Consider the following 13,533-nt stretch of genomic DNA (forward strand, 5'->3'; position numbering starts at 1 on the left):
AAGCAGACAGTTACCTACAAAGGAGTTCCCATCAGACTGTCAGCTGATTTCTCAAAAGACTTTGCAAGCAAGAAGGGACTGGAAAGAAATATTCAAAGTCATGAAAAGCAGGGACCTATAGCTGTCCAGCAAAATTATCTCATTTAGAATTGAAAGGCAGATAAAGAGCTTCCCAGACAAGAAAAAACTAAATGAGTTCATCATCACCAAACCATTACTATATGAAATGTTAAAGGAACTTATTTAACAAAAAGATCAAAACTATGAATAATAAAATGGCAATAAATACATACTTGTCAATAATTCAATCTAAAAACTAGTCAAACAAAAACAGAGACAGAATCATGGATATGGAGAGTGTTTTGATGGTTGCCAGATGGGAGGGGAGTGGAGGGGGATGGATGAGGAGATTAAAAAGTACAAATAGGTAGTTACAGAATAGCCATGGGGATGTAAAGCACAGTATAGGAAATGGAGTAGCCAAAGAACTTATATGTATGACCCATGGGCATGAACAATGGTGTGGGGATTGCCTGAACAAGGGAGCGGGGTGGGTTTCTGGGTGGAGGGGGCAAAGGGGGGAAAGTTGGGAGAACTGTAATAGAATCAATAAAAAAAAAAGAGCCAGGTGGGGAGTATGAGCCCAGTGTTGCTAGACGTAATCTTTCAAGAAAAGCAGAAAATAGATTTTTTTACTGAGACAGGTTCAAAATTTTTCAATATTTGCAACTTATTCAGATTTTTTCAAAACCTATCTTTGGGCCATATTTGGCTCTCAGGCTACCAGTAGACAATCGCATCAGACACTGTCTAAGTGGCTATTACTTCCACAAGCCCCTCCAATAGAAGGCCACTCCACCACATGGTATGGCTCTGATGGACTGGGGGAATGACAGCTGGTTTCATCTGCTGGTCATAACCCGTGCCCAACTGTGAATGGGTGGGAGAACAGTGTGCACCCACCTTTTCCCCTCCATTGATGGTGATATTGATGTGCTTGAGAACCATGTCCAGGTCCTCTCGGTAACGCAGGCTGTAGTCCCGGAATTCCACTCCTCCCACCTCAGGCCAGGTGCTCGACGGAGCCATCTCCTCAATCCTCCAGGGAGCCTGCAATGGGTGGCAGGAGGGCAGGAGAGAGGGATACATAAGGAATCTGAAGTCCATCTCAGGGGCCCCAAGGCTCTATATGAGCTGGACTCCACGACCCCCCTGACCTTACCTCCCTCTTTCTTGTTCACTCTGCTCCCCACAATGACTTCAGGCTGACTCCTCTAGGCCTTTGCACTTGCAGCTTCCTCTGCCTGGAACGCTCTTTCCCAACCTGCTCCCCCACATCCTGCAGATCTGAGGTCAATTTGGACCACCCTTCCAGCCCTGTACCCATCTTTCTTCTCCCCTGCTCCACTCTCCAGACCCCCCATCTCTCCTGTCCCCTGCTTCCTTCTCCTTCAGGGCCCCTGCTGTTGTAAGTGTGCATCTGTTTATCCTGTCGCCCATGCCCACCAGAATATCCACTCTGTGAGGACAGATTCTTTCTTTGTTCATTGTTACATCCCAGGGCCCAGAGCATACGGTAGGCTATCAATACATATTTATGGACTGAATCACAGTGGTCTTCTCTGAACAGACGCGAGGTTGACTGGCTGCCTTCTAGGTCTGGAGTGCAACAATGAAAGTGGCAGCTGACACTTACACATCACTCTATCATATTACCTCACTTAATCCTCACTAGCACCCTGTAAGTGGGGTCCTTTCATCACCCGTTCACACATGAGGAAACGGAGACACAGAATATAGGGTAGTAACTTGCCCTGGGGTCACACAGCTGCTATTTCTGAAACCTTTCTCAGTCCAGTTCAGCGCTTCCTGTGACTTACAAGTGGACATGCTCCAGGCCAGCCTCGGGGCCATCACAGGGGAAAGAAGGGAATGGAGAGAACAAAGGAGAACTTCATCCTTTCTCCCCTGTAATATCCTTATATTATTTTTTTTACAGTAGGCATAATTCCCTTTTATAATTTATGCATGTACATTATATGTGTATATGCAAATACATATGTAAATCATACTTTATACATATGTAAATTCTGTTTTATGTGTATAAATTACAGCGCGTCCCTTTGGACATGCTATAAAAACACAGGAGGGACTGGAGAGAAGTAGATGGGACTTTCCAACTGTAAATATCTATTATACATAATATATAACATATAAACAATAAATAAGTATATATCTCAATAGTGGTAAGATTCTGGGTGATCTTTACTTCCTCTTGTATTTTTACATATACTTATTCTAAAAAATGTAGCACTAAATAAAAAGTAAAATATTTTTGTAAAATAAATTGAATTCACAGTTTAAGTGGATGACCTGCTTGGCATGTGAATTATACCTTAAGGCTGTTATTAAAAAAATAAATTCAACGTAGGGTGGGAAACTCCTTGGTGTAATACACTCTTATTTCTACAGGGGTCACTCACACCACTCTTGCTGATGCCCTCTGATGAAATGGGACCTGGTTCACCATTTCAGAGTGTTAAAGGACTGGGGCCATTGGTCACCTGTGCATATCCTTTAAGATGGAGTTTAACTGGGGCCGCCTTGGTCTCATTCCCAAGGGGCATTCTCTTGGGAGGCAGTGCGGCGCAGTGGCACAGACCCAAATCCTGGGTCTGACACTTACCCCCCCACCATGTGATCTTAGGCAAGTGTTAGTAACTAAAGCTCTCTGTCTCTGTTTCCTCCCCTGGAAAGTGGGAGTAATAATAAGAATGTGAGTTATAAGACTGTGCAGAGAACACGTAGATTATGTGAAATGTTTAGGATAGGGCCTGACACCTCCATAAGGGCACAGGACGTGTCCCTATTGTTATTATTGGTGGCCATGGAGATGGTGGTGGTGTGCAGACAGAAAAAGGAGGAAACATGGCACTGAAGTCTGGACACTTGGGTCCTACCGACTGCTCACAGCCTTGAATCAGCCACCGTCTCTCTGGAGGCTACCTTTCCTCCATCTACAAACAGTAACCGCAGGGTTTCCCAAATTTGGGTCAATTCCTTACCAGTATCATGATCTTTACAATATCCATGTACTGATTTTGGTTATTGACTTTGAATACTTTTAATCACCTTATTTGTCCTTAACTTCAAAACTTATTAAAAGAAGAAACTAGTCTCATTTCCCATAGCAAGTCCCCCATAAAAATATGTAACAAGTAACATTAAGTTTGTCAGACAGAGGTTGCCTGTTGCAGGCATGCGTGGTTTGGCTCAGAGAGTTCTTTTCGGTAAAGCCACACTGAAGGTCAAGGTCAAAAGGTAAGGGCAGGGGCTTGCTCTACCTCCTTTTCAGTTTCTGAATACTCCTTGAGTCTCTCCACAGCCACAATGTTGGTCTCCATTTCCGACGACATCCGAACAAGCCAGTTCAAGTAGGCGGTGACCTGTGAGTGGAAGAGTCACATGGAGCTTCTAGAGCAGGGACACCCACGCCCTTGGCCATGGACAAGTAGTGGTCTGTGGCCTGTTAGAAACCAGGCCTCACAGCAGGAGGTGAGCGGCGGTTGAGCGAGCAAAGCTTCATCTGTATGTACAGCTGCTCCCCATCACTTGCATTATTACCTGAGTTACACTTCCTGCAGATCAGGGGCAGCATTAGATTCTCACAGGAGCACAAACCCTACTGTGAACTGTGCATGTGAGGGATCTAGGTTGCACGCTCTTTATGAGAATCTATTGCCTGATGATCTGAGGTGGAGCTGAGGCAGTGAAGCTACTGCTGGGGAGTGACTGCAAATACAGATTATTGTTAGCAGAAAGGTTTGACTGCATAGAGACCATAATAAATCAGTCTCTTGCAGATTCATATCAAAACCCTGTCTGTGACTGGCAAGTGACAAGTAAGCTGCAACTGGTGGCAGGCTTTATAAATGGCAAGTGAGTTGATGTACTTCAGTGGTACAGCTGCATCTGGTGGCAGGCTTTAAGTCAGAACCTGACACTTACTTTAGCCCGTGAGTGGCTTGCCCGTTACTTTATTTACCACTTCTGCCTGCACCTCTTTCTCGCACTGTGCACTTGTCTCAATCACAGTTTTGGTAAGTCCACATGCTAACACCAGCATGGGTGGTATAATAATTTCATTACATATTACAATGTAATAGTAACAGAAATAAAGTACACAATAAATGCAATGCACTTGAATCGTCCCAAAAACATCCCCTCTGCTACCCGTCCATGGAAAAATTGTCTTCCACAAAACCTGTCCCTGGTGCCAAAAACTTGGGGACCACTGTTCTAGAGTGAGCTTGAGTTGCTTTATTTTAACGAATTGTAAGTTGTGAACTATTCCGGATAAGAAAGGTATAGTAATCAGCAACCCCGCAAAGAACCTTCAGCAGACTTGCTGCACAGCCTCTCTCAAGCACATTTCAAAATCACCCCTGGGCCACACTAGTAGTCAGAAAGGAAATGAGAAAGTATTTTGAACTAGAAAATAAATTTTGAACTAGAAAATAACAGGAAAATACAATGTATCAGAACTTGGGAGATGCAGCTAAAGCAGTGCTTTGAGGGAAATGTATAGTACTAAGAGCATTGCCCTTGTAGCTGGAGGCATCCAGGCCATGTGTCTAATCTCTGCTGCCCCAGTCAGTCACTGGGATCTACACCTGCTCCTCAAACTCCACTCAGTCTCTTCCTCTCCCACTGTCCCACAGGGACCCACACCAAAGACAGCTGGCTTTCCCAGGAAAAGAAATGGAAAATCCAGCAAGAGTCTCCCCTCTTACCTGCAATGAATAAGACACTGAGAGGCCCACCAAGCCGGCACTGAGGCTGTGCCGGGAGATCACTGCAAACAGGGTGGCAAACAGAACAATACAGTTGCCCACACACTCCAGCCGCACAGCCAGCCACCTGCATGAGACACACAGGCAGAGAGGTGGACAAGTGCACACACACCCAGAGTCAGCTTTTCAGAGACTTGGTTTCCAGTTCCGGGGGGTTGGGGTGGGGAGGAGGCACTTGGCTAACTGAAATAATCCCTGATAGTTCTGAGAGAGGGCTTCTCTGCCCCGCTCCTAGGACACACAAGGACGGAGGGCCAAAGGGACATGATTTCAGGAACTCCTCATTCATCTGGCAACCCCAGGGATTAGAGACAGTTCTTTGGAAGCAATCATCCCAGAACACTAAAGCTCGCTTTTCTTAAAAACCATCTTTTTTTCATGGAAACCTTTAAAATACAGCCGTGTGTGCATTTTTGTAAAAAGATGTCCTGAACAACTAAAATACTAAGAAGTCGTCAACTGTAAGAGGCACCACTGATTTAAAGTAACTTTTCTTGGCAGGAAACGGCAGCAGTGAGAAAAAAATACTATTTTCAATGTAACTGATAGTGTTCCCACACCCAGATCATCCTTATCTCAGAAACATTAAACTGTATTATTTTTTACCTTTTAAAATATAAACAGATATTTTGATGGTGTAAAGATAACTTCTACAAGGTATCACACAGCATTAGGAATATTATTTTAATGTTTCAAAACGGAAAGCATTCTAGGGAGATGGTTTAACCTTTTTCTACTCCAGCCCTTAAGATTCATGTGACTGATCTTCACGGGGTGAGCGACTCGCACAGACAGACCCACATTCTGACAAACTCCCTAAAATTCTGAAGGGAAGGCAAGGTCTCCAGTAACTCATGGTCTCCCGCCCAGTCTTACACTACAGGTTTTTTTCTGTGTGAGTGGCTACCCCTTCCCCAGCATTTTCTGCCCCACATCTCAAAAACTAGATCAGGATGCAAGCAAGTGAGGGGAATACTTTAGGGATGAGATACTTTTTTAAATTCAGTCAATAATTAGCAAACCTTTTTTCCTTTTTTTATTAATGCTATTCAATCATTCTTGATGCCCCAAATGGCAATTTCACATGGTTCAACCTAATATTAATTTCCTTCCAATACACATCAGGGGGTGCGGGTCAGGGGTGATCACTTTCAGCTGGAAACTAGGGTAGGAAAATACTCAACAGCTGAATCTGCCCATCACTATGATCGTGTATTTCCAGGACGACCGTGAAAGGGCAGGCTCTGCAGTCCTTTCTGGTTCCAGAAGAACTCTCTGTCCCTGCACTGCAGTGCCCCTGGAGTGCTAGGTGATCACAGTGCCCTTGTCTGCTTTGAGTGGTCAGTCTGTCCTTGCCAAGTCTAACCATTCTCTCTGAGGGGTCTGAGTCTGGCTTCACACCCTCCTCCACAAACTACGAGGGCTTCTCAGTGCACCCACCTGTTGGCCACGATGCTGGGGTAATAGGCCTTCTGGTTCTCGTCCACCTTCAGGTCACTCTGGTGGATGAAGCGCTCCTGTTCCGCAAAGGCCCGGATGACACTGACCCCCAGCAAGGTCTCGTTGAAGTGGGAGTAAACTGGGGAGCGGCTGACTGACTCCAAGCGCTTCAGCTGCCTCGAGGAGGCCACGTAGAACCTCTGGGAGAACAGAAAGGACAGGGGACTCAGCAGAGCTGCCCTCATGCTAGCCTCCCAGGGCTGGCTTGGAGGAAGTCTGGATGTGAACGATGATTCCAGGAGGCCAAATGCTGGAGCTGGGCCGCCCTTAACAGGTGTCTCCACTCACCTGGTGACTGCAGGCATGGAACCAACAACGATGGCAATGACAATAGTAACACTAACGCTCATGTGCTGTGGTCACCTCCTCGCACTGGCTCCCTTTCTAAACATCCTGGATGGAAACTGCTCTACAGTGTTTCACCTGCTCAACTGACTCTACTTGTCAGATCTTCAGAATTCTATTCACTATGAAAATCTAACCTGAGACAAAATGTTTTTTAAAAGACTTACTTATTTTTAGAGAGGGGAAGGGAGGGAGAAACAGAGTGGAACATCAATGTGAAGTAAAAACATCGACTGGATGCCTCCCACACGCACCCTGACGGGGACCGAATCTACAACCCAGGCAAGTGCCCTGACTGGGAATCAAACCGGCAACCCTTCGCCTTGCAGGATGACACCCAACCCACTGAACCACACCTGTCAGGGCTGAGACAAATTTTTGTTAAGGAATAATGTGATAAAAAAAAATTATTAGCTTCCATTTGAAACTCTATTCCAGAGACACAATCCACACTCTGGACTTGCCTTACTCTTCAGAGACCAAGACAGTGCCTGGTGCCCATGAACGACAATGGCCACTCCACGGGCAGCTGCCCGTGCCGGCAGTGGGCCGAAGGCTGCGATGCCAAGACAAACAGCAAGTGGCGTCCGGGGAGGCCAGACCATTCCATGAGGCACAAACGCCTCCCTCCAGCAACACGAGAGCCCCTCAGAATTCCACATCACCTTACCTTGCACATTACTGTTTTATAAAAATGACTTGTTTTTAAATTTTAACAGTAAAGAATATCCATGTTAAAATGTTGAGGGTAGGAGATATAGATAGGGAGAATAAATAAATACTACAGTAAGTACAGTAAGTACATATCCTGAGACAAATAGGCATGATTCAAATTTCAGTGTATAGTCTTTTAGATCTTCCCCAGAAGAGAGTGCATATACATATACACATCCCCATACGTCCGAGGGGAGGGGGAAACCAAAACCAAAACCAAAAAAACCCCGGAATTATCTTCTAGAGGGCAGGCCATTGTAGTACAGGCTTCCCCCACTAGGTGAGCCCTTCCATATCAGCATCCCAGCTGGTGCTGTGGCGGGCTGCATTCAGCTTCAGGGAAATTTTTTGGAAGATTCAACACATTTGCTCATTTCATGATGGGTGACTTACTAGCAGGCCTGCCCACACCCTGCTGAGTGTTGGGCAGTTTTTGATCAAAAATGGCAACACCTCTGTGCCCCACCCTCCCTATTCACCCCATCTCACCCCCACGTTTTTGTTTGTTTCCCTGGATGAAAAAAAGTTCTCAAAGGGAAACATTTTGCAGATACGAAAGTGGTGAAACTAAAAAATGGCAGAAGCACTAAAAGGCATCAAAACTGACAAACTCCCAAACTGTTCTGAGCAGTGGAAAAACATCTCAATAGGTGTACTGCATCAAATGGAGAGTACCTTGAAGGTGAATGAAGTTTAAACATGTAAGAATAAATAGTCAATTTTTTAATCAATAAATTCCGGGTCTTTCTGCGTCCCGCCTTGTACATCCATCTAAAAGCCACTTTTTAACTGAGATGTAACACATCATTTATTCATACTGGCACACCCACCACCTGATCAAAACCCAGAACAGTTCAGCACCCCAGAAATCCTCTCACAGCCCCCTGTGGCCAGCGTTCTGACTTGCTGAACCGCACAGCAGGAACTCTGGAGTCTGGCCCTTTCAGTCACCACAGTGAGTCTCTGCAAGACTCATCCATGCTGTGCACAGCCGTAGTTCCTTTCTTCTTGTTTGCTGAGTCACTTGCACTGTACTGTACGAACAGACCACACCGTACTTACTCATTCTTTCGTAAGGGGCATTCCAGTTGTTTCTAGTTTAGGGTTTTTATGAGTCAAGATGCTAAAATCATTCTACCATAGTTTTTGTTGTTTTTTTGGCAAGCTACAGTCTCTCATTTCATTTGCATATAAATTAAGGAGGCAGAGTGCTGAGTTATAGGTTAAGTATATATTTAGCCAAAAGCCATTAAAAACAACCTCTGTCATAATCCCAACCCTTAGGCAATGTTTCATTTTTGGCCTCCTTTCTCAGTCCTGCCCACGCATGTTATGCACTTCATCTTAGTTAAAACGACAGTGAACATTCAACATGATCCTTAGCTAAATTCATTTCCTTTGTGGTTTAGAAATAAAGCTGGTGGTGTTGCAACAGCGTCTCCCTTCTGATCCCCATTAAAGGTACATATGATTCTGTCATGGAATCACTCCATGGTTTGCTCACGGTCCTGCTTACTGGAGATATCTGAGCTGCTTCAACTGTTGAATTCGGTCTATTTTGTTCTTTTGGATTGGGTCTTTCAGGGAAATTTCCAGCCAGAGTATGACCATGGGTGACATTTTTGGTAAATGTAGCCAGATGATTTTCCAACACTGGCACCAAGCTGAAGCGACTACAGTGAGGGCTGGGGAATGGGCCTGTTCTGCCCCATTCCACCCTTGTTCATGCTCATCAGTCACTGGGCCACAGTGTGGTGGGGCCCGGGGGCGGGCTGGCTGGACCGGGCCTCCAGGGGGCCCTCCATGAGCAGTCTCTAGGTGAGCTGAGGCACGGAGCCCTTCACGATTTCTCACCCTTCTTTTGTGTTGCCGTCGTTATGCTGCATCGAAACCACCGTCCCCACCAGCAGCCGTGCTTCAGCTCACACTTTACGGGAAAGAACGGACCAGCAGATTCGCAGTTACCAGCACAAGCTTTGGAATCAGAAGGACATAAGCTCATACTGCCAGCTAGGCCGTTAGGGCCTCAACAAGCTCGTCTGTCAACTGGAAACACTATCTGTGTGCAACTGCCTGAGAAACCACAGGGGTGCTGACTCAGCTATCGTGCGCTCCCTGCCCTGTTCCCCTTCCTCAGCCTTGTTTTCTGAAACACACATGCGAAGCAGTCTGCGGTATTACCAAACTCACGGAACTGCCCTGCCAGCCCTGAGTGGTCCACCTCAATATATCTATTACAAGAGAGAAAAATAAACTCCTATCTTGTGTAAGCTGCTCTTATTCGAGTCTCAAGTTACCTGCAGGGAGCTTAGGAACTAGAGAATTTCGTAAAATTCTGAAGGAAATTTCAATAATAAAAGTATCTTTATAGCTATAGCTTTTTTCTTTTATGAGTCACAGCTACAAGAATAAAACTTGCTAGGAAAAAAGTACATTTGGTTATCACAAGCTAAAACCAATCAGCTAAGGTGCTCAGAACCGACAACAAATCCAGGCTCGGCCAGCCAGCCCTCACCAGCTCCACGGTGGGGAAACGGTGCCCTGCAGTGAGCCCTGTGCCCACGTGGGAGCACGACACACACAGGAGCCCAGGAGCCCACCTCTTACCTGGACAAAGAAGTAGATGAGGCCCAGGGGCGGGATGATGACAGCGGCGATGGGAGTAGCCAGCAGGATGATGATGCAGGCACCAATGACATTGAACATGGAGCCCATGAACATCTTGATGACCTGCGGGATCATGGAGTCCACCGTGTCCATCTCCTTGGAGAAGCGGTTCACCAGGTTCCCGCTGGGCGTCCGCTCGAAGAAGCTCATGGGTGACCGCAGGACATTGTGCAGCAGGTCCAGGTGCAGGCGGCGGGAGGCAATGATGCCCCCGATGGACAAGGCCATGGAGTAGCCAAACACCCCGATACCTACAAACACGCTGGTGTCAAACTCCACACTGGGAGAGGGGCCGAGCTGGAGGCTGGGATGAGTGGCCTTGCCACCGTGTGGACGCAGCACGGCTGGGCCCCCAGCTTATATTAATAATAATAGTAGTGGTTATTATTTATTGAGTGCTAACTATATGCTAAGCACTGCACTGGAGTTTTACATATATCTAAGCCTTATGACAACTCTGTAGAAAGTAGAGTATTATACCCTTCACAGATGAGGACACTGAAGCTCAGGTAAATTCTGTCACCCTCAAAGTTCTCAGCCAATCAGCAGCAGAGATGAGGTTCCACTCCAGGCAGCCTGCTCCAGGTTCCTGCTCTCCATTGGTTGGTCCGCTGCTCTAGAGCAGCCCAGTGGGGCGGAGCCTCCTGTGATGGTGGACACAGTCTCTATCTGCACTGTCCAACGCAGGAGCCGTGAACCAAATGTGGCTGCTGAGCACATGAAATGTGGCTACTGCAACAGAACTGAATTTTTACTTTTATTTAATTTAAATGAAGGGAAACTCAAATAGCCACCTGTGTCCAGTGACCACATTACAGGACAGCACAGCTCTGGAACAGACACTGATGCTGTGTGAGCCCAGGTGAACATCACACCCTCTCTGTGCCCCACTTCCCATCAATTATAATTTGGAGTCCACAGCCATTTGCCCTAAGAGGGCGTTAGAGGGACTGAGAAATTTAAAACACCCATGTCTGCTCTTCTGGGTTTTTCCAAAGCCATCTCCTAGAGTTCAGGAGGCATTTGTGGCTCCTCCAAACAACCCACGGAAGGGCACCCACTCTTTGCAGAGAGGTGATCTCACTGGGATGGAGAGGCTTGTATCCTCACCTCCTTAGTCAAGGAAGAAACCCAGGAGGCAGGGCTAAAGTGACAGGCTCTGGAACCAACACTGTCAACTCTCGTCTCTGTCACCTACCAGGTGGGGGACCTTCCACAAGTCACTCAGCCTCCCTCTGTGCCTCAGTGTCCCCATCTGTAACATGGGAACGATACTTATAGCACTGTCAAATGTAAGGGGTCTACCCAGCAGTGTGCCTGGTGTACAGAAAGTCCTCAAAAATGTCGAATGTGCACACGTTTACTGTATACACCGAGTACCACAGACACTGAATGCACATGTGCACACACCAACACATGCCTTTAATGGGCACATGAACACACGGCTGCCGTGCTGGGCGGCGTGGTGCTTATGAGCGTGGGCTGCGAGCCAGGCTGCCTCGCTCACGGCCAGCTCTGCTGCACACCAGCGAGTGACTGGGGGTAACTTACTTATCCTCTCTGGGCATCAGTTTCCACATCTCTAAAATGGGGAAAATATTAGCTCCTATCTCACGGAGTTTCTGTAAGTGTCACTGAAACAAGTTAAAACACATAAAAGCGTTTAGAACAGAACCAGGCACCAAGTAAATGCTCAGTAACCACCAGCCGTTGGTATTAATGCTGTTGTGCCTGGGGACTCTCGTGGGACCCCAAGAAGGGCAAACAGCAGCGTTTCTCCACCTCTCACTGTTGACATTTGGTGCTGGGGAGTCCTCTGTTGTGGGATCTGCACAGTGCACTGTAGGGAGCTTAGCGACACCACTGGTCTCTAGATGCCAGGAGCACCCATCACCCCCCTCAGAAGTTGTGACAACCATAAGCATCTCCAGACATTGCCAAATGTCACCTGCAGAGCAATACTACACACACGTTAGGGATTCTTATTCCCAGACAGCAGGGAAAAGCCCACAAATGAGACTGTGCAGAAGCACCAATGCTCCAGGTGGCCTCTCTCCCTCAACTTCCTGATCTGTAAAATGGGCACACTGGAGCTCCCTTCTACCTTCTAGGGCCACATGAAACAAAGCATTTAAAAAACATTCATTCCACAAATATATGAGTGTCTACTGTGTGTCAGGTACCATTCGTCTGGGTTTGGCTTGGTTGGGGGCCTATAAAACCCTGACAAGTGGGGGAACCAATTCTCTCACAAGACACAGAACTGGTTCCAAGTGCCAAAATCCGATGGGGCAGAGGAGGGTCCCAAGGGGCAGCTCCCACCTTGTGAGATGCCCAGGGCTCCATAGACACTCAGCCGGACTTTAGTGTGCTCCTGGGTCCCATTGACGATGGGGTCATCGGTCCACAGACTGAGCCAATAGTTGGAGGCCAGGGCAGCAACGTGGTTACACAAGAAAAGGAAGATGCTGAGAAAGGAGATGAAAAGTCCAATGGCCTTCATGTACTCCCAGTACACGGAGAGCTTGACCTGGAGGCCATGGGAAAGAAAGCCTTTTACACAATGCAGCAACCCACCCAAGGCCAGCACCTGTGTAGTTCAGTCCCTCCACCTGTGTGCACAGCTATGACACCCGCCCCTCATTTTTTGACAAAGACAGTCCGCAGCAGACAAAGCCAAGGTCTCTGCCCCTGCTGGGCTTAGTTTCCACAAACTCCAGGCGTCTTTCCACATGTGTGTGCTCACCGTCGTGTCAGACTCTCCAGGCTGAGTTCTGCGTCACGAAAGTCACGTCTGGACTACCGTCTGGTTGAACGGTAACAGTGAAAGCTCGGAGGTCTCATGTGTAACTGAGTGCTTCCCGTTTTTTCTTTTTCACGTCTCTGTTCTTCAAACTCATGTTGTGGGAAGGGGGCGCCAGAATAAAGGACATTTTGGGGGGACCACTTGGCTCCTCATGCAGCTGAGCTGCCTGCCGTGCCTGAATGACTCCATGGGACTCGGGGACTCCCTCCTCATGCTGTGGCAGCGTGGGAGGCACAGGTGGCCGGGTGGGCTGGACCCTGCTCCACTCTTGGCCTGACTTTGGCGATTTATACCCCGACCCCATCCCCATTTTCCTCGTGTAAAAAAATGCAGGTAACCCTAGGACACATCTCCCCTGGAGGGTGGGATTCAACGGGCCCAGCCTCTCTGGCCCTTCCTTCTCAGGCCCGTGGTTCAGAGTCACATCTCTGGCTCCCTGGAGGGTCGGGGAGAACAATGGGGAAGGACACACGATAGCCACCTCCGCCCCCAGCCGCAAGTGTGATGGCAAGAGGAGGGGACAAGCTGGGGACAGAGGTTCTTGGGAGACTCTGGACTCATCCGGGCGGGTCTGAGGAGCGTGCCCCACCCTCACGTGGTACCATGCCACCTTTCATGAGTTGGTTGTCTTTATGTACTATTTTTATT

The 13,533-nt window shown here is 47.5% G+C and overlaps 1 protein-coding gene across 3 annotated transcripts in view; it reads right to left on the bottom strand.

Moving 5' to 3' along the window:
* The window catches only part of ABCC1 (ATP binding cassette subfamily C member 1), a 135,568-nt gene that overhangs the window by 7,380 nt on the left and 114,655 nt on the right, over window positions 1–13,533 (bottom strand). For all 3 annotated transcript variants that reach the window (XM_036020890.1, XM_028511155.2, XM_036020888.1), the window contains 6 exons: window positions 12,402–12,609; window positions 10,020–10,330; window positions 6,294–6,493; window positions 4,794–4,920; window positions 3,345–3,446; window positions 964–1,110 (listed from right to left, as the gene is read on the bottom strand). In XM_036020890.1, the coding sequence (XP_035876783.1) occupies window positions 964–1,110; window positions 3,345–3,446; window positions 4,794–4,920; window positions 6,294–6,493; window positions 10,020–10,330; window positions 12,402–12,609 (1,095 nt within the window). The remainder of the gene's footprint in view (window positions 1–963; window positions 1,111–3,344; window positions 3,447–4,793; window positions 4,921–6,293; window positions 6,494–10,019; window positions 10,331–12,401; window positions 12,610–13,533) is intronic.

This window comes from Phyllostomus discolor, chromosome 3 (assembly GCF_004126475.2).
Source record: "Phyllostomus discolor isolate MPI-MPIP mPhyDis1 chromosome 3, mPhyDis1.pri.v3, whole genome shotgun sequence".
NCBI lineage: Eukaryota > Metazoa > Chordata > Mammalia > Chiroptera > Phyllostomidae > Phyllostomus > Phyllostomus discolor.